The sequence below is a fragment of the Camellia sinensis genome, chromosome 10 (genome assembly GCF_055761805.1).
Source record: "Camellia sinensis isolate YWXY chromosome 10, ASM5576180v1, whole genome shotgun sequence".
Taxonomy (NCBI): domain Eukaryota; kingdom Viridiplantae; phylum Streptophyta; class Magnoliopsida; order Ericales; family Theaceae; genus Camellia; species Camellia sinensis.
Window position 1 is genome coordinate 146,998,013 of NC_138970.1, and position 25,691 is coordinate 147,023,703.

General features: G+C 32.6%; 1 protein-coding gene and 1 long non-coding RNA gene across 5 annotated transcripts; both read right to left on the minus strand.

Annotated features, from left to right (window-relative positions):
- Positions 1-426: 426 nt before the first annotated feature.
- Positions 427-1,942, minus strand: LOC145801746 (uncharacterized). The gene is made up of 2 exons (XR_014343399.1): positions 1,861-1,942; positions 427-1,584 (listed from the first exon to the last, which is right to left on the minus strand). It is a non-coding gene; the product is annotated as an uncharacterized LOC145801746 (long non-coding RNA).
- A 13,670-nt stretch (positions 1,943-15,612) lies between these two features.
- LOC114293158 (lipid phosphate phosphatase 2) lies at positions 15,613-22,197 on the minus strand. Of its 4 annotated transcripts, none has more exons than XM_028237187.2 (9): positions 21,858-22,197; positions 21,534-21,636; positions 19,139-19,363; positions 18,399-18,486; positions 18,178-18,287; positions 17,998-18,091; positions 16,756-16,944; positions 16,597-16,656; positions 15,613-16,040 (listed from the first exon to the last, which is right to left on the minus strand). In XM_028237187.2, exons 2-9 carry the CDS (start codon positions 21,591-21,593, stop codon positions 15,862-15,864), a joined length of 1,005 nt encoding a protein of 334 aa, XP_028092988.2. In that variant the 5' UTR covers positions 21,594-21,636; positions 21,858-22,197; the 3' UTR covers positions 15,613-15,861. The 4 variants fall into 4 exon arrangements, with proteins under 4 accessions (XP_028092988.2, XP_028092991.2, XP_028092993.2 ...); XM_028237190.2 differs by having other exon boundaries at positions 19,139-19,360; positions 21,858-22,190; XM_028237192.2 differs by lacking the exon at positions 21,534-21,636 and having other exon boundaries at positions 19,139-19,360.
- Positions 22,198-25,691: the final 3,494 nt, after the last annotated feature.

Below are 25,691 nucleotides of genomic sequence, written 5' to 3' on the forward strand. Positions count from 1 at the left end.
GGAGTAATCAATACCGGAAAAGTGTTATTTGTTTCAGCATCATCTCCAGCCTCGTTATACCTTATCCTTGCAAGAGCCCGATCATAGTGCCTAATAAATGCATAGAGCTTCAATTTGTGTTGGAGGAAGGGATTGAAATAAGCATTCATACACTCCGAGCGCTGAGTGCTCTTCATCCCAGCAAAGAAATGTCCACGCATATATGCCTCAGCCCACATATGACGCTTCTCATATGTCTCCAACACCCAACTGTTGGTTTGAAGTCCAAATTTTTCGACCATTGTCGTCCAGCCATGCTCAAACTTTTTCTCATCCGTTTCCATGTCCACGCACTGCTTGAAAGCATGTGCAAAGCCACTTATGTGAACATTTGAAGCAGCATTTTTCCCAAGATGCCAATTACATAATCGATGTCTTGTATCTGAAAATACTCTTCTGATTGCCTCTCGCATCGCCTTATCCCCATCTGTCAGTACGGACACAGGTGCTTTATTGCCCATCGCCTCCATAAATGTTTCCAAAACCCATGTGTATGTCTCAATTGTCTCATTAGCTAGCAAAACACATGCAAATATCGTGGTCCTAAAGTGGCTAGTCACACCAGCCAACATGACAAAAGGTTTCTTGTATGCATTGGTTCTGTAAGTTGAGTCAAATATCAACACATCACCAAACTTTGCGTAGTCGGCCCGCGATTTCGAATCTGCCCAGAACAGATTTTGTAACTTGTTATCGTTACACACATCATACTTGTAAAAAAAACGTGCATCAACATCAAGTTTTGCGCATAGGTAAACCAACGCACCCTGCGCATCACCATCCTCAACTTCTGCTCTACGTTCGGCTTGAATATGGTTGTGCAGATCCGTACGGATGAAACCAACATTCTCATAAGACCAGGACTGATTTACCATATAGTCCATGATTTGGCTAGTCTTCACACCGACATTGCGCATAGCCATTGCTTGAGCTTTGTCAGCGTTGTTTAAACTGCGATGTGACCTCAGATACATCACACAGTGTTGTTCCGCCAATTCATGGTTGTGGTCTGCGACGAAGTGAGTCACAACATACTTTCCCCCTTCACCAGCATCCGCATCGTACCATATGCGAAATTGGGCTTTGCAACCTACTCTTGTTAGTGCCTTGGGAGCTCTACTCTTCTCAACAACACGGTCCAAGTATTTTGGTAATCTCTGACCTTCCCTTGAACACAACCACAGCCTACTAACGACCTTTCCCTCTTTATTTGTGTTAAATCTGGATTTTCGTATACTAAATCCCTTGGCTTTAGCATACGCATTGAAGAAATCTTCTCCATCTTCGACCGAATCAAATTTCTATTCCAGAATAGCACGTTCAACATCACCAACCATGTCATTGCGATGAGCATCGTCAACCATTTCTTTTTTCACATCGGCTCCGCCATCTTCAACGTTCATGTTGGTTGCTTCTTCATTGCTCGGACCAGCTTCGCAACCATGATCAGGTTCTGCCCGACTTTCATTCATCAAACGAATGTCATCTGCTTCATTTGGAATGTCATAATCATCACCTTCCCTTTTAACTTCCGCTGGGGCCATACTGCACATGACATTACTACAAACAATTACTTGATGACCGAAAATTGTTAACACAAACACAAACATGACATTTTCACACGGTTTACCTATTTGTGCAAACACAAACACTAGCTTGAGAAAGAGAAAGAGAAAGGTTAGCTGCCAATGGAGGGGTTTCCGTTGGAGCGAAGCGTAGAGCGGTTGAAGTTAGGATGGGGGTTTAGTTGAGGGAAAATAGCTGAAGTGAACGGGCCAGAGAGACAGAGAGGGAGACAGAGAGAGGGAGACAGCTCCATACCTCATATCTAGTTCGAGAGAAGGGCTTCACTTCAGCAATGGAACCAACACAGCCTTGTAGTTACGTTGTTGTTGGAAATTGCTCGTTATACTGTTCCCTACAGAGCTTCGTCAATGGAACGAACCCAACAGGGGCTTCCCCTTGTTAATGGAAATCAACAGTTACATAGACTCAACCTTACACAGAGAGGAGAACAGAGAGAGATAGAGACGAAATACAGAGAGTGAGTGGAATGCAATCATGCAAATACAAGCATTAACCGGTTGCCCCGGTTTCAACTTTTTCACGATTAAAGAATTCAATGGTCTTGATCAATTATTGTAATCTAACGGCTAACAATTGGGTTGCATATGGTGTGCAACCTTAAGGGGGTTGCACACTTAAGCATGACCCCTCTAGAATTTAACAGGTTTATGGGACTATCATGAATTCTAATTTAATGATCTGTAAATTTTATTTTTTAAGATTTTTAAGATATGTTTAATTAGTAGAATTATAGCACAAAATTGAAATGGTTAGCTCATGAATTCATAATTTTATATTTGATTGTAAATTTTATTACATGGATTGCATGTATAACGAACATTCAATTTGATGAATTTGACAAATTTTTAATATTAAAAAGGATTGAGGATCATAATTTCAAGTAGGAAAGAAAAAATAAAATAAATACATAATAAATGATTATCTCACTAATTTAATTGGATAACTAATTTTACACTATTTCATACACCATTAAACTTGCTAATCAAACAAGGCGTTAATATATATCATCCAGAAAAAAATTAGATCGATCTGATAACTATTTATTTATCATGTTTGTGTCTAAAAAGATGAATGGCCTATTTTAATAATATATTTATCGTCTATTTTTTTGGAAAAAAATGTAATAAAATAAAAATGTTACAATTATTGGATCGAACTATTTTTTTCATAAATGATATGCATTGAGCACTTTACAAAATGAACGGTTTAGATTATTAAAATGAGATCCATGGGAGTGCACTAGCCCTTCAAATTCTCTCATGTTGAGATGTAAATATGAAAAAGACCCAACCCATTGAAAAAATTAGTAAATTACAATTACCTCCATTGAGGATTTTTTTAAAAAAGATAAGTTAAGTTGGCCTTGTTTAGATTTGAAAAAATATAGTTTTATAATTTTAACGTAATTATAGTGATTTCTTTTTTAATAAAATTAAAGAGATCAAAACTAATATAAATGATATAAAAATATCAAGATATACAAAATAAAATATACATTTTAATGTAAACTCAGAGCATCTCTTTCTAAGCCTCCCTCTCTAAGCCTTTCACTAGGGGTGTGGCCGAGGGTAAGGAAAGGTTTCGACCGCCGGTCTCCTCTCTCCTCCTTCAACCCCGTTTTTTTTTTTTTTTCTTTGTCTTTTTGCTTAACAATGTTGGAAGCTTGTCCATCCAACGTTCTTCGACGCCGTCACCACCTCATCGCTACCAGATTTGCCACATTCCCGCATCCATAGATTCATTCTCACCAGATCTGCCTCATCTCTTTCAGATCTATCTCTAGCCACCGATGTTGGCATTGCCTTTCTCTCTTTTTGATCTTCTAAATCTCATGTTTAGCTTACGTCCAAACTTTCACCCTCACGCTCAAAACTTTAAGATATAATTTCATATATTCTCAATCCAAAGGTTAACATTGTTTAACGAGTTCATTTTACACTAAGCGACCACCTCAACCTCAATGTTCCATATTAACCAACGAATGTGGGGTCTTTAGATTCAAGTTGAATGTTGTAGTGTAATAGAACTTTGGATGTGTTTGGCAAGTTTCGGTTTGCTTTTTTATTTTTTATTTTTATTATTTGTTGTAATAATCATTTCTATGTGGAGGTTATATTCTTCCTTTATGAGGGTTTTTTCTCCCCTTCTATGAAGGTTAGGATTCTTCCTTTCAATGGCGGAGCCAAGAAATTAAAGTAGAAAGGGGTACTTTATAATTTTAATTTTTTTTGGTGGTCAACAATAAAATAATAATAATTTTATGAGCTAAATTTAAGTATAAAAATTTAATTATTTATTATTAATAACAACTAATCAAAATTCTATAATAATGTGGAATAACTCGGACACAATATTAATAGAAGAATGCAATTTTAGCACAAAAAATTACAAATTAAAATTCTTAATTTTAGAAAATAGAAGCAAATCATTTATAGCCCAAATCATTATAAAATTTCTTTAATTTTTATTTTATAGAAAAATATTAGAGAGATAGTATTGATTATAAAAATGTGTTTTAAATAGAAATTATTAAATAATCCCAGAATATTAACATGGCGCTTCAAGAGTACTAAATAAACTACATATTGTGTGTGAACAATACAAAAAAAGAAAAAAAAAAAATCCAAAACTAAGGGGGCACACGGCCCCCTAGTCCTGCTGTGGCTCCGCCATTGCTTCCTCCTCCGGAAGTTTGTCATCTCTTTATAAGGTCTTTTGCTATTGCCGTACGATATTGATCCAATTTTTTTTATCAATTTTACAATGAAAATTTTTTTCCCATTCTAAAAAAATGTAAAAGATATAACATCACTTTTTCTAAGAAAAATATCAAATTAGTAGAATTTTGAAAAAATAATTATAAATATTAATAATTAAAATTATAAACTTTTTCATAAATATATTCTTTTTTGAAATTCCACTGGGATGTAATTACTCTTTTTTTATTATTATTATTTATCTGACTAACAAATTTATTATATTAAGAAAGTCAAGTGCTATATAAATTAAAATTTTAAAGAAATTTAGTATAATTATATTAAATTTATAAGACTTATTATATTTTTTCAAACCTCGAGAAAGGTTAATGTAATTTACCCTTATAAAAAACAACTAGTCTCACTAGTTTAAAAAATTACACTCACCTCCGTCTACCAAGAGCATCTCTAATCATTCATCTTTTTCTATCAAATTTCTTTACTGATTTATATCAAATTTTAGTAGTAAGAATCAAAATTTTCAATTTTTTTTTTTTAAAATACGTAATATATTCCAAAAATATTTTTTAACCTATTTAGGTGGAAAAAAAACTCATCTCCAATCCTTCATCTTTTAATAATTTCATTAAACTTCACTGAAAAATGATTGCTTGGAATTCATAGTGAGAGTCCATCCTATATGAGTGTGGGTGGTAAATATTTCAAAAGTTTGATCCAGGTCTGTAGCAAAATTCGTTAGGAAGTGATACGGATTGATTTATATATATATATATATATATATATAGAGAGAGAGAGAGAGAGAGAGAGAGAGAGAGAGAGAGAGAGAGAGAGAGAGAGAGAGAGTAAATAGATTTGTATTTAATGATGATTTTGGTGCTTGAGGTTTTTTATTTATTTATTTATTTTTGCAAAAGTGCTTGAGGATTGAGGAGTTAGGACCCTTTTCATTTTTATTTCCTTTTATTTTGGGAACAAGGAGTTAGGACTCAAGGATATTCAATTTTTTTTCAGTGGTTTTTACACGATGGAATTTGTGGGTCATTTGTAGAGTACGCCCATACATCGTGCATTAAAGTGAGCAGGAGGCTTTTTGTGCATTCGAGTAAATTCAATTTTTTGAGTTGTGTTTTTTATTTTTTTACCAAATGACATATAAATAAATAAGAAGAATAATTAGTTTTTTTATAGTAATTTTTTTGACTATTTTAAATAATTAGCAAATTAGCATATCACTTGTGCATATGCACAAGATTGAATTAAAAAAAAAAAAAAACTTTTTATGATTTTGTCAAACATTTTTAAATTATTAGCATAAAATATACGTATTTTTAAAAGAAAATGTTGATATTGCATAATTAAAATAATAAAAATAAGAATTTATTACATTTGTTCGAAATTCACTGAATAAATAAAACAAAGTATAACTAAAATATAAATTGTTGTGGGTCTTCCATCAACATATGAACTCGTGCGATGCACAAATATCTGTATTGGTAACCATCAATTACTTGACTAAATAAGTTTTTAAAAAACACAGAGATTGTCATAATCCACACAATTTTTTTTTTCTCATCATGTGATCGAAACGGAGTGTCTAAAAACTCAATTACAAATTAAGTCAATTAATAGTTAAAAATACAATCATTTTTTTGTTCAAAACACAATTAATTAAATACCCAATTACAATTTTTTGCAAGACAACATGTAATCTAATCATCAAAAAACATAGAGATTATCACAACCCAAACAAAGCAATGAAATCAATTGGTAATTAAAATATGCAATTATTATTATTATTTGGAAAAAAAACGTAGTGAGTTAAAAACTCAATCACAAATTAAGTTAATTGATAGTTAAAAAGTACAATCATTTTTTTCCAAAAAATAGAGTAAGTTAAAAAACTCAATTACAAAATACAATCTAATCATCATCATCATCAATAGGAGGTACTTTATGTGAACCTAATGAATACAATCTAATTTTTTTTTCTTCAAAAAATATAGATTCAAAATACAATCACCGTATTAAAAATTAAATCCAATCACAATTACAAAATATAATCTAATCATCATTAATAGTGGATACTTTATGTGAATCTAATGAATACAATCTAATAACATTCCATTTCAAAAAAAAAAAGATTAAAAATACAATCACAGCGTGATTGTATTCAAAAAAACATAAATACAATATTTTTTTTTCAAAAAACACAGATTAAATGGAACGTAAAAAAACATAATCATTTAAAAAAATAAAATCACCGTGTGATCAAAACAGAGTGTAAAAAAACACAATCACATTGTTGCTCATAAAAAAAATTAAAAAAAAATAAAAAACAATGGAGTCAATTGGTAATTAAAAAATATAATTATTTTTTTTTAAAAAAAAACAAAATGAGTTAAAAACCCAATCATAAATTAAGTTAATTAATAGTTTCATACACAATCAATTTTTTTAAAAAATACAGTAATGAGTTAAAAAATCCAATTACAAAATACAATCTATACATCATTAATAATGATGTGAACTTAATGAATATAATCCAATTTTTTTTTTCAAAAAAAGATAGATTCAAAATACAATCACCATATTAAAAATTAAATTAAGTCCAATAGCAAACACAAAATACAATCTAATCATCATTAATAATAAATACTTTATGTGAACCTAATGAATACAATTTTTTTTTTCTTCAAAAAACATAGATTAAAAATACAATCACCATGTGATTGTATTAAAAAACATTAATACAATTTTTTTTTTCAAAAAATACAGATTAAATGGAATGTAAAAAATCACAATTATTTTAAAAAATAAAATCACCGTGTGATCAAAATGGAGTGCAAAAAAACACAATAACATTTTTGTTCATAAAAAAAAATAATGAAGTCAATTGATAATTAAAAAATACAATTAATTTTTTTCAAAAAACATAATGAGTTAAAAGCCAAATCACGAATTAAGTTAATTAATAGTTAAAAAGCACAAGCAATTTTTTTTTTTTTTTAAATACAGTGAATTAAAAAATCCAGTTACAAAATATAATCAAATCATAATCATCAATAGTGCATACTTTATGTGAACCTAATGAATGCAATCTATTTTGTTTTTTCAAAAAACATAGATTAAAAATACAATCACAATATTGAAAAATAAATTAAGTCCAATCACAATCACAAAATACAATCCAATCATCATCAATCAAACGGAATGTAAAAAAACACAATCACATTTTTGTTCTTAGAAGCAAAAAAAAAAAAAAATGAAGTCAATTGGTAATTAAAAAATATAATTATTTTTTTTTCAAATAACATACAAATTAAGTTAATTGATAGTTAAAAAGCATAGTTTTTATTTTATTTTTTCAAAAAATACGGTGAGTTAAAAACCCCAATTACAAAATACCATCTAATCATTATTAGTAATGGGTATTTTATGTGAACCTAATAAATACAATCTATTTTTTTTGGGTCAAAAAACATAGATTAGAAATACAATCACCATGTGATTGGTGATTGTATTCAAAAAAACATTATTACGATCTTTTTTTCCTTCAAAAAACACAGATTAAATGGAGTGTAAAAAAACACAATCATTTAAAAAAATAAAATCACCATGTAATCAAAACAGAGTGTAAAAAAACATAATCACATTTTTGCTCATAAAAAAAAAAAAAGCAGTGAAATCAACTGGTAATTAAAAAATATAATTATTTTCTATTCAAAAAATATAGTGAGCTAAAAACTCAATCATAAAATATAAAAAAAAATACAATGAGAAATGGATACAATCTATTCATCATCATCAGTAATACGTACTTTATGTAAACCTAATAAATACAATCTATTTTTATTTTTTTCAAAAAACATAGATTAAAAATAAAATATTGAAAAATAATCACAATCACAAAATACAATCCAATCATCATCTATAGTTAGTACTTTATGTGAACCTAATGAATACAATAATTCTTAATCAACTTAAAAATATGATCTCCATATTAAAAAAATAAATGATTTACTTACAGACTTTGAAATATTTTTCTTTCAAGATTCTGTCTTACTCTCTCTCCCAAACTGCTGCGTAAGGCTGCTATGTATTCTCTCTCTCCCAAACTTTAGGCTGCTGTGATAGGGTTTAGGTTAATAATCTTTAGGCTACTATGATAGGGTTTAGGTTAATAGGTAGCAATGGGCAAGGGCGGGAAAGTTTTTTTTTTTTTTTAATCAAAAAATTAAGAAATTAAGATTAAAATATTGGAACTTCCACAAGGCTTATAGGCAAGGTTTTAAAAAGCGGCCGTAACCGTTACGTAACGCCGTTACGTAACGGTTGTGGTGGTTACCGCCACCCGTTACGGCCGCTATAGCGGTGTGATGGAAATTCACATGTGTAACGCCGTTTCGGTGTTACGTAACGGCCGTAGCGGTACCGTAACTGTCTGTTACATACCGTTACACCCTTTATAATATTCTGAATAACTTTCTTTTCCAAAAAAATAAATAAAAGCTTGCAAAAAAAGAACAAATACTCAAGTGATCCAAATCTAAAGAAAAAAATCTTATGTGAATTTATTTCAAGGTTTCAAAATGCGTCGTTACGTAACGATTGCAGTGTGATTGAGATTCACAAGTGTGGCGGCCATAACAACCCATTATGCACTGTTATGTAATGGTTCCAAATAGCTTCTTTCGAGAGAAAAAAATACTGAAAAGGTGAGAAGAGGGATAGAGAGAGAAGAGGGAAGATGAAGAGAGAAAATGGAGAAGTAAAAGATAGAGAGAGAGAGAGAGAGAAGAGGGAAGATGAAGAATCTGTTATTGACTTGTTGAAGATGATGTTGCCGATACATCTTGCAGGGAGAACTTCACTCAACCATGTAATCTTTGTTTGAAAAAAAATAAATAATAATAATAATAATAATAAGTGTAATCATTATGTATTTGGCTTGATTAAAAAATATATATATATGTATATATATATATTTAGACTCTTATTTATTCTCTTTTTAGTTAGTAATTGATTTTTTGTAAAATATCTAGAAAACATAACACCTATAATTATATATTAATACATATTTTATATATGCCAAGTTTTGAAGAAAATTTTGCCACAACTTGTAATATGGATTTCTGACATATAGTCATTAATTATTAAAATAAAATGTAAAAAACTCAGCTGGTAGTGATTTAAAAATATGAAATATATTGGATCATACTTAAAAATTAACAAAAATTGATCAAAATTTATTTTAAAACCCAATAAATATGATTTTGGAAAAAACATATGTGTATCGGTAAGTTTTTTTCAAATTGTGTGAAAAATAAAAAAATTCACGGTTCCGATTACCGCAACTGTTACGTTACAGCCTTTACACCCGCAACCGCAACCATGCCACCGCTACCGTTACGGTGACCGCAACCGCTTTTCAAAACCTTGCTTATAGGTTAAAAAGACCCTTTTGTTAATAATCTTTAGGCTGTTGTGATAAGGTTTAGGTTAATGGGTAGCAGTGAGCAAAGGAGGGAAAGTTTTTTTTTTTAATCAGAAAATTAAGAAATTAATATTAGGATATTGGAACTTCCACAAAATTTATGGGTTAAAAAGATCATTTTTCTTATATAATATATAGATAGATGCAACTTAATTTGGGCTACAAACCTATGAGTGAATCAGAAAAAGGGTCAAGCTTGTCTCCAAACTGGACAGTGATGTTGGGCTTGGGGGGCCTACCACGGGTCCTGTTTCAATAATTCAAATTGTTCAATGTATAGTTAGATATCGATAGTTACTTAATTAAATCAGATTCTTGTCAACAATTTATTTTGAAAATTATATTTACAGTTGATAGAAATCTGATTCGATCAAGTACCTATCGATATCTGATCAACGTAATTTTTAATAAAGATAAAGTACTTAACGAGTTCTATATGTTGACGGTTCGGATTATCAAAACATGACCCGTGGTGGGTTTCCATGGGCCCAATGGCATGCTTTGTCCAATCTCGGACTAGAGAGAAGCCTGGCCTTTGAAAAAAACTTCTATCTTCCATAAAAATGTGTTCCTATCACTTTAGGGTAGTTCTATTTACACAATATAAATATTTTCTCAACACACATTATTTTTATTTTTTTTATTACAATTTTGTCCCTCGAGTAAACTACCATTAAAGACTGGCCCCCAGCATTGCTTTCTCTTGCAATCCCCTTCTTACCACCCGCCACCATTCCTCTCTCCCTAGAACTACCGTAACTCTCCCACCACCAGTCTTATTCTTCTTTTATCTAAAACCCTAGATCTAATGTGGTTTTCTTTCTTCTAAAAATCCTAGACCTAAGGTAGTTAGATCGTAGTAATAGTAGTGACAGGTCATGGTGTTAAGGTTTAGAAAAGGGGCTGATGGGAAATAGAGGGAATTGGGAAAATGGTGCGATGAGGCAATGAGGGGAAATTCTATTTTCACACACCAAGTTTTCTTACTCCACACACTTAATGAATTTTTTTAGAATCACAATTTTATCCTTTAACAAAATTACCATCTCACCCACCACCAGCTCACCCACACATCTCACAATTTCTCTATATACATCTCACCCACCACCATCTCACCAGCCACTTCATCGCCGGCCACCGCCGGACAGCGCCTCCCATGGCCAAACATCAACCATACACAGCATTTTCCACCAAACTGCTGTTGTGCCTAGGGCTCCACAATAGATGAGTCAGTGAAACTCCCCCACATACTTTGTAAAATCGAACCGACAAGTGGTCTCTCAAGCTCCCGAGTTTGTGTAAACACATGACAACCATTACAACTATAATCGCTCACAGTTTGAGTATTCTTTGTCTTGACTGCAACAACCATATCTTTAAATGCAACAGATTGATGATACCGATCAAGCAACAGTATTGTGTTGAAGTCAAAATCGAAAACATAAACAGGAAGAACCCTCCCAAAATCCTCTTCCGAAAACCCTGCCAACCTCCTGAACTCATTGGTCGATTCTGATAATATCTGATGCAAACGCTTTGAATCCAATTACTCATTAACAATCAAAGTATAGTTATCAAACAAGTACCTAGAAGTATATGAAGTAGTTGCCCTCGAAATGGCGAATGAACAAATCGAACACTCTGAATAACGCACATCATAAGTCTTGAAACTCAATGATTGATCACCCAACAACAACCCACCATGATTAACCTCGTCTATGAAGGGGCGGTGGTTGATGTCGTCGCTGCCGCCGTTGCCGGTAGCTGGTGTAGTTAGGGTTAAGATTTTTGGAGTGAGAAAGGATGGAAGGAGAGGATGCGCACAAAGAAAGAGAGGGTATATTTGGAATGTGAAGTGTGTGGATTGAGATAAAGAAGTGAAAATTAAATTATTAAATTTGTGGATTGAGAAAAGATGTACACATAGATAATTTGGTGTGTGGAAATAGAATTTTCCCGGCAATGAGGTTAAGAAGACAACACTAATGGCAAAAGAGGGCGACAACGGGTGATAGCTTTAAGGTTAGTGTTAGAGGAAGAATAATAAATCTGAAGTGATCGCTTGACATATAAAAGCACATTTAGCACCGTCGGATATGGTCATGAATTAGATCTGAGTCTAGATCTAAAAGCTTACACAGTAATAAGTCGATGATGGAGACGGGAGGAGCTGTAGTGACTAGCATGGTATTGAATAAGAAAGTAAAAAAGAAAAAATCATAGGATAAGAAACGGAGGGAGAGGAAGGCTCTCTCTTAAAGAGCCAAAAAAAAAAAGAATACTGAGTAATGGTGTTTGATGAGAGAAATAATAGTATGCAAATAGAAGCTCCAATCACCTTTGTTCTCTAAATTTTGAATGTGTTGATTTCGCCTGTAACATTTTTAATTTGAGTTGAACTGCTAACATTTCAAATAAATCATATAAATCATTAACTGGAATAATAGTCACATATACTTATGATCTATAAAGTATAAATTTGTATAAATTATAAATACACCTCCTGAGATTTGCTTAAAATACAGATTATCTCATGTGGTTTGAAAAATTACAAATACCACTTTATTAGAATTTTTTATTTAACAGAATTAACTAAAAATAAATAAATTTCATAATTGCTATCCTTTACAATAATAAAATTACCTAAATTATTACTTGAAACATATTTTTAATATCATTAAAAACTGTTAATTGATTTGATGATTTATTAATAAAAGGGGCAATTTGTTACGAAATTAGAAACCTCAGGGGGTGGAATGTAATTTTCAAAACGACATGGGACGATTCATATTTTAATCAAATCTCAAGAGGTGTATTTGTAATTTACCCTATAAATTTTATATCACTTTAATCGCTAATTTTTATTTTTAATTTTGTCAATTTTATTCTTAAACATAATTTTATAGTGTTAATTGATGAGACAAAATTAAAATTTGAGGATTAAACATGCTTTAGGGATCATATATTTATTTCATAACTACTCCATTAACTATTTAAATGATCATTTGTAATTGGATTAATTTGATTCAAATTAAAGCATTTTGAGAATAAAATTGACAAAATTAAATTAGAAAGATGAAAGTGACTAAAAAAAGCGCATTATAAAGCCATAAATATATTTTCTTCTAAAATTTATTGTCAAAAAGAGACATGATAATGAAGTTTCAAAAGCATGTCCTCTGCAGTGCAAGCTTCCCTTTGATGCTTAGCATCTTCATGGTCATTAAATTTGTATTGTCATTTCAAGCGTAGACCTTTTTGAATATTATGCGACATATATTACGTGAAATTTTAAAATATGTAGTGAGACTTTTTATAAATCAGACATGTTAACTCGTATTTATTAAATAATTCAAAGGATAAGAAGAATAATTCACTCAGTACTCGTGTACGTTGTCAAAAATTAGACAACGTCACTTGCCAATCTAAAAGGATCTAATAATTTTTCAGTCAATTCAGTGCTGATTAATTTCCCCAACATTATTAAACGCCACTTGTTTTTGCCCATGGAAATTGACTTCGCAATGGGAATAGACTCCCATCTTGGACCTACAGTTTATCAAAAAAATATTTTTCTCAACTTTTAAATTAATTTTTTCTTTTTTTGGGTTTAGAACTCTAAATCGTGCATTTAAATAATTTATGGGTTTTTTTTTTTTAAGGTCCCTGGTATTAAGATTTTATACTATAAAATACATCAAATATTTTCATAATGTCTAAGGTCCCTCAATTTGATCCAGAGAAATTTGATCCAGAGAATTACTCTGGACTTTTCAGAGAAATTTCATCCAGAGAAATTTCTTCCCAGAATTTCTCTAGACCTCTGAAAGAATTTCTCTCCAGAGAACTAGAATTTCTCTGGGAGGTTTCTCTATTTCTCTTGACCTCTCAGAGAATTTCTCAGAGAAAATTCACAGAGAAAATGCCAAATTTCTCTGGACAATATTGAGGACTAGTTCAAGCCAAACCAGAGAATTTCTCTGGATCAACCCAAAAAAATTTCAGTTCAAACTATAAAATTTCTCTGGACCAATTCATAGAAAATTCAATTTAACCCAGAGAATTTCTCTAGACCAACCTAGAGAAATTTCAATTCAAACCAGAAAATTTCTCTTGATCAATCCAGATAAATTTCAGTTCAAAACAGAGAGAGAAGATCATTTCATTGAGTGAATAAGTAATAATAGCAACCTATATATATATATTAAAATGGTACGGGTTGTGTTCTATCTACCATGTTTGAGGCTTTCTCTAAAAGGTCTTTTCATAAAAACATTGCAGTTTTGGAGGAAATATTGTCAGCTTTGACATTGATGCTTCCACTTGATGAAAATGCCAAGTTTCATCTTGGCTCATGTGTATCTTTGAATTGCATTGTTTGGATTTTAAAGCATGGAAGAGACTTATCGGGACGACGTAACGCAGTTTTGGTGCTGAAAGAGTCTCTATCATCGTCAACAGCAGATCAACAACACAAGGTAGATGCTTTGGAAGAGATTGAAGGAGCCATGGATGCTTTAGTTAAGTTGATCAAAGAGCCAATTTGCCCTACAACTACAAAAGCTTCATTGACAACCATTTACTATATGCTTTCATCGTCATCCTCATCATCGTCATCATCACCTACTCTTGTGATGATTGACGAATCTTCCTCTCGGAGTGTCGGCAAATTCAGGGGGGTTCGGAAGGAGCCGGGAGAAGCGACTGAGACTCCTTGAGCGGCGGTAAGGTTTGGTGGAGGAACCGGATTTAGCGGCGGCATTTGATGGAGAGCTGATTGGCATTCTCTTCGTGGTTGATTTGAAGGCCGATGTCGCCATCACTAATCAGGAAGGGAGAGATTAGGGTTTGAAATTGGCCATTAGAGAGAGAGAGAGAGAGAGAGAGAGAGAGAGGATAGAGGGAGATAGTGGTGGGATTGGAATAACAAAGGCAAATAAGCTTAAGAAAAGAAACAACAATCAACGGGGCTGAATTTCTCTGTGACAGATGGGAGAAACCTTAGACATCAAAAAATAATATTGTGAATGTCTTCCATTACTAAAAATGGGAGAGGGACTTTAGACTCATTTTCCCTAATTTATATTGTCTAACCTATCATCAATTTTAAACACAACAATGATTTTTTTTTGATAATTAAGTCATAAAATAAAATAATGAAACATACAGGTATACAAGAGGCATATCCTAAGCTAATTTTTGACAATAGGAGCCCAATAAGCACCCGTTCCTCATAGCTGTGACTACCTTAGTCACTGAATCAGAACTATAACGAAGGGAAAGATATGGCCCACGAAGTCCCCCATATCACCAAACCACCTAACATGGCTTAACCCAAAAAACAAAAACCACCTAACATGGAGCAAAAGATGTTCACCTAAACAATGTTAAATCAATAAGCAATAAATGGTGGGTGGGCATGTGGGATGGTCCACTGTTCATAAAAAAGAAAAAAGAAAATATAGAGTGAAAAATATTTATAAAAAAATGTTAAGAATTTGATTTTATTTTGTAGATTTAAACTGGTGTGATATGAGTTAAACCTATTATGTTTTGATTCTATTATGTCTATTTGGTGTAACTTCTAGTAAGCCGAAATTAACAATTGAAAAACAGAAGCTAAAAACATTTCTCCTTCTACTTCTCAATAATCAATTTTTTCAATTTATTTAAGTTATTTATACCTTATGAACTGTAAGTAGAAACAACAACAAACACAAAAAATTTATAAAAAAAAAAAAAAAAAAAAAAAAAACTATAAATAGCTTCATAAACTACACCAAACAACTCATCACAATCTAGATTAAAATATACTTTGATTTCTTGGACGAACAATGAAATTCACCCAATTGAAATCAATGTTCTCTACAATCATTCTTATTCAGCAGCTACCATGAACATGCCTACCTCTACACTGCTAAATGCACTGTTGATACAGACTTTCCAAACAAAATATTCACAAGGGCCTCCCAATTTAGCTAGAACAAACAAACCACACCTAAAATTATTCCCAAGACATACAAATTACTTTTTCCCAGATTCTATATCAATTGATGAGCTGCTTACAGGGATAAATGCATCGCTATGTCGACCCATTTGTTGCTGATTCAGATTCAAAACTTGAGGGCCATTCACAGGATGGCCGAGTTGCGGGTTCTCATTCACCTCCTCTAATGCTCGGAAATATGCATATGGTCCCCATCCTGAAATTTAAAATAAAATAAAATGTAACCATTAAATTTCAGTTGTGTTATAATCAATTAATCAATAAAAAGAAAAATTCCCACATCAGAAAACTTTTTATTTGATCAAGGGTTCACACGAAATGATCACACAAGTAGCAACAACATTGATAGACAATCTAATAGTTCTCATCTCCTTTCAATATCTGATTGGAAATGCAAAAAGAAATGCCGCTCTAGAATGTTTAAATTCAAGTTTTATATTAGAAAATTTATAAATTCCATGAGTTCCCCACAAGAATTCCTAAGATAAATTTCCTACCCCGCTATTAAAAAAAAGAAAAGGAAATTAGAAAGAAGGAAAGAAAGTCTAGATTCATGGTAACACATTTATTTATATTTTTTCCAAAGCTTTTACAGGCATTGCAGGACATAAAAATTATAAGGTTCATTGAAAAGGAAAAGAAAAGAAAAATTAAATTACTAACAAAGAGATTATAAGGTTCATTGAAAAGTGAAAAGAAAAGAAAAATTAAATTACTAACAAAGAGATAACCAAAAAGAAAAGTGAAGTTACCATTAGTATCATTTGGAAGTGGGAAGAACTGTAGATAACAAAATGTTGCGACAACAAGGCCTGCAATAATAAATTATACAGATTTTAACATAAGACACTGAATCGCAGATATGATTCAATTTGCTCTGCTATTGAATGATTACCAGCCAAAGAACAAACCTATGAGAGCTGCAGCAAACACATCGGGCCAATGGTGCCAATAGTCATCCACCCGAGAAACGCCAACCAGAGATGCAAGGAGGAGAGGGAAAAAAACAATGCATAGTTTTGATATATGCCCTCTGCGATCAAATGCTTGGATTTTCCCAGCTAAGTACCATGATAAAAATCCCAGACCTGCAAAGGACCCTGCAAAAGGGTTGTGAATATCGTCAGATAAATGGATGTACACATGTTACAGGTTTTTCAACATACATAATTAAGCACATTTTCGGCCCCCAACTCAACAGTAAGAAAATTCAAGGAAACACATCTATAAGTCTCTTTTTTTTTTTTTTTGGGGGGGGGGGGGGGGAGGATGGCACACATATAAGTTCAACCAAAAAGAAATGTTTATAAACTACTATTAAATGAATGAGAACATTTGAAATCTAATTAGGTATTTTTGTCTAGCATAGTAGAGATATAAACACTACTTTCAAGAGTCAAAAAAATTACTTTGATTTTGCTATCCAAAAGATAAATGTTGAGAAACTGCTGGCTGAAAGAGTAGCATAACTCATTTTCAAAAAATTCTAATTCATAAATCCAAATTAATTTCATAACTCCAACTCTGAAAAATCCTGGATTTCATGAGGAACAGGCATTGAGCAATAATAATCTGTTGATTTGTTTTCTATATTATTAGAGAGATTGAAGAAATGAAAGGAAGGAAAGAAAGAAATTAGGAGTAAAAAGAATGTAGAGAGAAGATATTGAGGAAGAAAAAGAAGAAAAAGGAGAGGAACCAAAAAAGAAAGAAAAATAGGAGACAATAATGTGTGTGTGCGCGCACGACAGAGAGAAGGATATAACAAAGTTGAGAAAGCTAGAGATGAGGAAGAGGAAGTAGGATACAGAAACTCTTTCATCTCTCTTTCAAATATTCCCAAATTTTATTCATTCTTTGAATCTAATTTCATTTTACACCAATATGGCCTATACATAGACGCCTCATAAACCCTAAACACACAGCTATTGTCTAAAATTAATCATACCTAACATTGATAATATCCTAATGCCACTAAAATTATACCATTTAAGCCTCTAAAGTTCGTAATAAAATGAAATATTCATTAAGATTATATATTTACAAGATGCATAATAAAAATTAAATATAGCAAGCAACATGTCTTCTTCTCACTTGTTACACATTTGGATTAAGATAAAAATTCAAGCATATAAGTAGGAAGTGTTGCTTACATGAAGTATGGCCACTCGGAAAGCTCTTGTATCCTTCTTTAATATCGCTAGGGTTACCATGACATATGACATTACCCCACTTATCATCATATTTCTGGAGGGGAGACAAAACAAAAATACGTAAGGAAGGTATGCAAGACTAGATTGACGGACACAAAATAAATCTAACACTCTACATACAGGAATTCCATCTGGAAAGCAACGCCAAAAGAAATCAGGTCGAGGCCGGCCAACTGCATCTTTTATTGCATCAGTGAGGACCCCAGTAATCAAGACAGCAAACAAGAGGCCTGCACTTAATAAGTATGTACAAGTCATGCATCAAACTAGACACTTCCTAATCAGCCAATAGCAAGAAAAGGGTTCCCAAATTGAAATTAAAATGCATCAAATATAATTACCTAATATGCTGTGGTGGAGATCATAGACATCGTTCCGGCGAATATAGAAGAAAAGGAAAATGACGATAGGCAACAATATTGAATACATCTGAGCATCAAGAAAAGAAGTTTTCATCAGTTGTACTTTCTTTCAAAAAATCAACATGTGCCAAATAAAAATTGAAATTGTCCTCTTCTCATTCTCTACATGAATTTGCCTTTTTGGATTTCATTTAATTTTTATTAAAAGTGTAATATATTTGTTTCAATTGCTACTCAATATCTAGTAAATCGATTGTTAATCTCATTTAGAATTCCAAGAGACATGTATATGTATATCATATATGTGTACACAAAGAGAGAGAGTATTGCATGTGCAATATATCTAATAAAGAATATGCTTATTAGCATATTTAGAAAAAGTTTCACTTTTAAGATCAAATCAAAAAACCTTTAAATGGTCCGTTGCTTCTTTTTTCTTTCTTTTTTTTTTTTTCAACTTAATGTTCTTCTATTAAAATTTCAAATTGTTCATCTAAAAAATCAAATTGATCTTGTTGGATCTTAAATATTATAATTCTTCTTCGTTGAATGATATCAGCATCATTTCACTAAATAAGATCAAGGTAAACACGTTGATAAATATGAAGCCAAATTGTAAAGGATAGTAGTAAACCAAATACGAAAGATCCCAATTATATAATTGAAATTAGAAAGACACACGATTTCAAATTTAATAAATCAAAAAAAGAGACACTCACAGGAACAGCCCACACAGGCACAGTATTCGGCTTCAATGGTAATTTGAGGTCAACCATCATTTCCTCCCCAACAAAGCGGTAAAATGGGTTTATCATATATAGTATGATCTCTGTGACCACAAGAAGCAGCAATATAAGCCAATCATGCCTGTGATTCCTTGCAACTGAGGCTCCATGAGACTTAACGGTGTGTGCACCAAGCTCTGCCTCGCTCATTCTACCCTGCTGACATAAAAAAAAAATGAAAAAAAGGTTGTAGCAGTGAACAAAGCTCCCGCTTACAGTAGGGTCTGGAAGAGTTTGGTAACACGAACAACAGTCATTATGATATAAACAATAGTATTGTTTCCCAGGACATTATTTCTTCCCAAAAATACCAAAAACATAAGTATTGAATTTTCATTACATTAAACAAGTTCATTGAAAAGACCAACAGCTTAATGGGAATTTTTTTTTGTGAAGTTGTCTCATCTTCTGTGCTAATTAACCTCTTGAATATCAATCACACAAATTACTTTCACCACTTTTTCAAGCATGACGAGATCACTGCTATGTATTTGATACGTGAAGCTACCAATGTATTAAGCAATTCACAATTTTCCAGGAAAGGAATTCTGTTGTGATAAATTGTAATAACTATATATAGATTTTCACGGGCATGCAATTCTCTTTTTCCAAAATTTTTGTCCCGTCTCAATACACTCTTATTTGAACGAACATGTGTCACGTGCAACTGGTAGTGCATTGAGACAGGGAGACATAATATAGGTTTTGTGAACAAAAGATTGCAGTCAATTTCATGCAAGTCACAACCGTAGAAATAGCAGCCTGAAATTTCAATTTGGAATAGTTCAAGCAAGCAGTAGGTGACACTACTTTTCTCCTATATCTAAGAAAGTTATGAATCTAAAAATTTTATACTTTAAAATCTGACCAAACCTTTCTTCCCATATCAACAATAATAATAATAATAATTTCAGACTAGTCCTCAAATATCTAATCCCATAGAAATATAGTAGGCTCCACTTTTATCAACACGAAAACAAAACACTAAAATAAACCAATATTTCCACCATATAAATGGCATGTTTTGTCTTTTACTATTGGTACAAGAAATTATCTGATCACAGTTGCACACTGATCATCAGGGTTTTACCCACTAGATCAATTCACATGACAACCGTTCAGACTTAGTCCTGGGTTTGTTTGAATGGCTTAACTAGTCAGAATCATATTAGGCATTCAAAGTCACTTAATTTAACAAGATGGTTGTAGGGAAACTCAAAATTCCCCCTAAACCAAGTCAAACTGTAGCCCTTGTGTTAAGGAGTATCACAGATCAACACGCAAAAAGATCAAACTCTGATGATTGGAGTTCAGGTCATGATTTATGGTAGACCACCCGAAATCCCTCTGTTCTTTTGCCTCAATGCCTATGAGAATCTCTAGACACAAAAACCTCGAGACATGAAGTGTATTGAGACAGAGGGGCAGAGAAATACGGGAACAAAGAATTTTCTGTCACTTCAAGTTTTGGGTACTTTGTGCTGATTAAAATTACACTCCGGAAAAAAAGCATTTCCATATCTTCTATTAATCAACCAACTACACAAGCTAAATCAAATTGACTTAAATTAAACCCTTTCTTTTAATTTTTATCCAATGGTATGTCCAATCCTTCCATGAAAAGCTAAATTACTACTTAAAACTTTGCTTGGTTACAGTTTTTAAAAAACACTTTTCAAAAAATTCTACCTTCTTGTCTTCCATATTTTTTTTGTTTTTATTGAATTTTTTTAATATCTTAAGCAATTTTTTTAATTTCTAGACATACCTAATATAAATATACTTAAAAAGTAAAAACTTTGTGAAAAAAGCCTTTAAAAATTCACTAAATACCAAAAATATAAAAAAAAATACGAGAATTCAGTACATTTTTTGTATTTTTATGTATTTATTAATTTTTTAAAATATTTTTTCACAAATTTTTTACTTTTTGGATACATCTAAGTAAGGTGCATTTAAAAAAGTAAAAAAAATGTTTAAATTTTAAAAATGTTCGATAAAATCAAAAAAATACAAAAACCAAAAAACTCAATTTTCAAAAAATTTAATCCAAAAAACTCAAACCAAACCCACTATATTTTGAGAGAATGATTAGATCATACTAACTCACTTTAAAAGTGAATAATAAACAATTTTTAATTCATGCAGATAGTATTTTCAAAAGAGAATGAAAGATAAACTATAGTATTTTCAAAAGTGAATGAAAGATAAGCAAATTTTTTTTTTTTTTCCCTTTATTGTTCATTTTCTCTCCACAAATTCCTCATTCAAGATCCAAACACAACTTTAGTTTATTTAATAATAAATAATAAAAAGAAAAGCAACTAACCTGGAAGATACCCCTGAAATTGGGAAAAGAACAACAAGAGATCATATTTCGCCAAGCCATAGTCGGCACAAAGTAGCGCAATTAGGCGACTGATTACTAGATTCTAAAGAACAAAAATGTATGTAATCAGAAAGAGAGAGAGAGAGAGAGAGAGAGTAAAATATGCTTTGTGGCTAATAATACAAATGATGACTAGAAATTGAAAACCTTATCTTAAATAGTAGGGTTTAAAAGTTAAAAAATACAAAAGTAGTAGTGATTTCATTTCAGTGCAATGAGGGAGGAAAAAAGAGGAAATGATGGAAAAAGAGACCAGCTATGTACCTGAAAAGGATCAACAATGACTATGGTGTGGACGAAAATGGATTTTCCGGGAAAATGAACCGGAAAACTCTTCACGGGGACCACCCAACCACCAAAGTGTTCCTCAATGCTCTCACCCTAATAAATAATAATGCAACCTTGATGAGGAGACAGAGAGAAAGAAAGGGAAAGAGAGAAGAAAGAGAAAGAATTTGAAATGAAATGGAGATGGTGAATGGTGGTGGGGGGACGGTTAAGAGTGATTTTTTTTTAATTTTTTTTAGAAGGGAAGAGTGAAGATCGTATGTATGTATGTGTTTGTATTTATATGTGTTGTCTTCGGTTACCGGATTCTAGGAACGAGTCAGTTTTTCACTTTTTTTTTATTATATATAATACTAGTAAATAAAAGGGCAAATTACATATACCTCTCTTGAGGTTTGGCTAAATTATAGATACTCTCTGAGGTTTCGGAAATTACATTCCGCCTCCTGAGGTTTATATTTTCATAACAATTTGCCCCCTGAGGTTTAAATTTCATAACAAATTGCCCCCTAATTTGTTATGCAAAAATAGCATTCAGGGGGGAATTTATAATTTCTCAAATCTCAAGAGGTATTTGTAATTTAGCCAAACCTCGAGGGGTATATGCAATTTGCCCTAAATAAAAAATGGGAGCAGCTTCCTCCGGTCTTGAATTGGATTAGAGGATATTGTTAGGTCTGTAAAAATTTATTATGAATTTTATTTTGATAATTTAAATTGTTCGATGTGTAAAATTTATCGAGTGCTATATATCTGTAAAAAATTACGTTGATCAGATATCGATACATATCTCATCGAATCAGTTTTCTGTCAACCGTTAATTTGTTCATCGTTCATTTTTTTTATACAAAACTAATTTGATTACATAGCTATCGCTATTTGATCAACGTGATTTTTTATAAATATATAATAATCGATAAGTTCTACACATTGACGGTTCAGATTATCGAAACGGGACCCGTGTAGATCCCCACAGGCCCAACAGCAACCCAAAAAAAATCAACAACTCTAACGATTCAGGAGGGAAAAAAAAAAAATTTGTGTCTTGTTTAAAGTCTGCTTATTTAATATATTTTTTTATTTTTTGTAAAAAAATATGTAAAAAAATAAAGAGATAATATGACGAAAATAAGTATATGTATCAAATAAATACACTCATTTATATCATCCTCAAACAATTCCTATTTGGGGTGTAAATATACTTGTGGGTTCGACATAGCTAATGAAAATTTTAGTTTGAGAATGAAAACTCAATTTAAACAATAAATATAGGGGTTTTTTTTTTTAAGGTCTCTGGTATTATAATTTTATAGTATAAAAGACACTCAATATTTTTATAATGTCTAAGGTCTCTCAACATCAATCCAGAAAAAATTCAACCAGAGAAAATTCAATCCAGTGAAATTCTTTAGTCCAAACCCAGAGAAAATTCAATTTATTCCAGAGAAATTCTCTGGTCCAAACCAGAGAAAATTTAATTCAGTGTTATTCTTTGGTAAAATTGGACTGATTAAGATGGAGTCCACTGATTCACTGAATTCAATTCAGTGAAATTCTTGAATTTTCAATTGAATCAGTGAAATTCAATTTAGTGAATCAGAATGAGAATGTTCTGAATCAGAATGAGAATGCTCTGATTCTACATAATATTGTGGATGTCTAATCCAATTTTACTCAATTAAAGGTAGAGAAAATTAAACAAACTGAGTTTAAACTAGAGAAATCCAGAGAATTTCTCTTGACCAAGAAAGAATTTCTCTAGACTCACTTTAACCTAGAGAAATTTTCTCAAAACCAGAGAAATTTCCCTTAACAACCCAGAGAATTTTATTCAAACAGTAAGCTGAAGTGAAAAGGAAATTTTGGGTTGTTAAAGGGATGGAGTTTATATAGTACCTCAATGGATGCAATACAATTATTATATGCTGAATCAATTAATTTAGCGTCTATATATCTCTAACTCCATAAAAAATTTAGTTTATGCAGAACTGCAATGGATGCAAGTTCAGTAATATATGCAAAATCAATTAATTTAGTGTTTATATATCTCAAACACCATTGAAATATTCATTCAACCATTCAAATTATTCAACTAAATTGGGCTTTTAAATACTGTAACTTCAGGACCTGTTTAACATTCAAAAAAGCGAAAATAAAATTCTTTGCATGTGTGGTGGTGACTTACTTGAGCTTTAAAATTCCATCTGTAGATCTCTGATTGTCTTCTTCCAAAGGTTGCCATTGTTGGAAGGCCAAATGTTGGTAAAGCTTCAGTGACACCGAGAATGGGGTCTTCGGGAGCGGGCTTAACAGTTCGCCACAATGAAGAGGACATAGATCGACCTGCGAACACTGCGATCGACGAATTCGACGTGTCTTGGCTGAAAATAATGGCGTCCACAATGCGACGGGCCGTTAGCCGACCGTTCGTCGTCATTCTCTTCTGGAGATGAGAAGTGTGTCACCGATGGCGCCGGAACTGAGTTACGGCGAGAACGGCGGCAATCGTTGACGGTATAGGGATCGTTTAAGAGTTCGAGGAGGCAAGCTCCGCGAAGGCCGCCGAGTTTGGACGCGGATGAGTTCTTGAATTTGTTACACGGGTCAGATCCGGTGAAGGTGGAGCTCAATCGGCTGGAGAATGAAGTTAGGGGTGAGGAACAAGAGTTGATCTGGACAGGTCTGAGAATCGAGAAGTTTAGAGAGAGAGAGAGATAGATGAGTTTTGATTTGGTAAGGTCGAATTTCTCTGTGATATGTTTAGGGACCTTAGACATCAAAAAATAATTTTGTGGATCTCTTCCATTACGGAAAGTGAGAGAGGGACTGTAGACGTCCCCTAACGTCCCGGGAGGGAAATCCCGTTTTGTTCATTTGGGGCTCGCTACAGCTCAGGACTCAAAGTCACGGTCCTGTATCTAATCTCGCAGAGTACAATGCAAGACCGATGAATCATCAAAGAGTCCAAATCCGACAAATCGTTTTTGAAAACAGATTTTTTTGAAAGAAGTGCCAAACATGGACTGCTTTGTCAGATACAGAGTCGCCACCTAAATATTTTATTTTTGGGAAATTTAGGAAACCCTGACTCGTTTGTCTAAGGCCACGTGTCCGTCATCACCAAAGTTGCCTCGGCTCGGGAACTTTGGTATGATTGGGGAAGGTCACTTCGTGAGCACCCCCGCTCGCCTGATCAAAGATCGGCCTCTACTAACCATGATATCTAGTTTTGAAAACAGTATGTGTTCTTATTCCGGTTATTAGCCTAGGTTTACTATGTGATGCGCACAGCATACAAGTATAGACTGGATCGTCTGAATTGGAACAAAACATTTCATGTTTGTTTTTTAAAACGGTTTTGCTATTCGCAAGTAGGCTAAAAATGTAGATTTTGCCACCTTCGGGTGGGCTTAGAAAAGATGGTTTTGCCACTAGCTAGTGGGCTTAAAACTCACAGTCAATGCATTATTCCAATTCAGATAATCCAACCTTCACCCACAGGCATTCAGGCAGATATATCACATAATCAAATAGCCTCATGGTAAGCATGCTATCATGGCAGTCACTCACACGCATGCAAGGATGCTAAAGCATAGAACTTACCGAGTACTCCAAGCCAAAACAGAAGCTGATTAGAAATCATGCATGAATCCTAACTATGTTGAAATGCCTAATGCAACACACGCAAAAATGCAACTACAATAGGCTCGGCTGTTCTAAGATGGCATGTGATGATGATACAGCTAACATGTATTTAACTCGGAATTGAAATACAATGCAGTTAGTATGATGCGCCGAGTCCGGTGCATG

Excerpts from the sequence above, each read along its gene's own strand:
- LOC114293158 (XM_028237187.2), bottom strand. The coding sequence starts at position 21,593 with ATGGCTTGGCGAAATATGATCTCTTGTTGTTCTTTTCCCAATTTCAGG. Across the intron at positions 18,487-19,138 it reads TGCCTGTGTGGGCTGTTCCT|ATGTATTCAATATTGTTGCC; the intron begins GTGAGTGTCTCT and ends CTTGATGCTCAG. Across the intron at positions 16,041-16,596 it reads ACTTCCAAATGATACTAATG|GATGGGGACCATATGCATAT; the intron begins GTAACTTCACTT and ends TTTAAATTTCAG.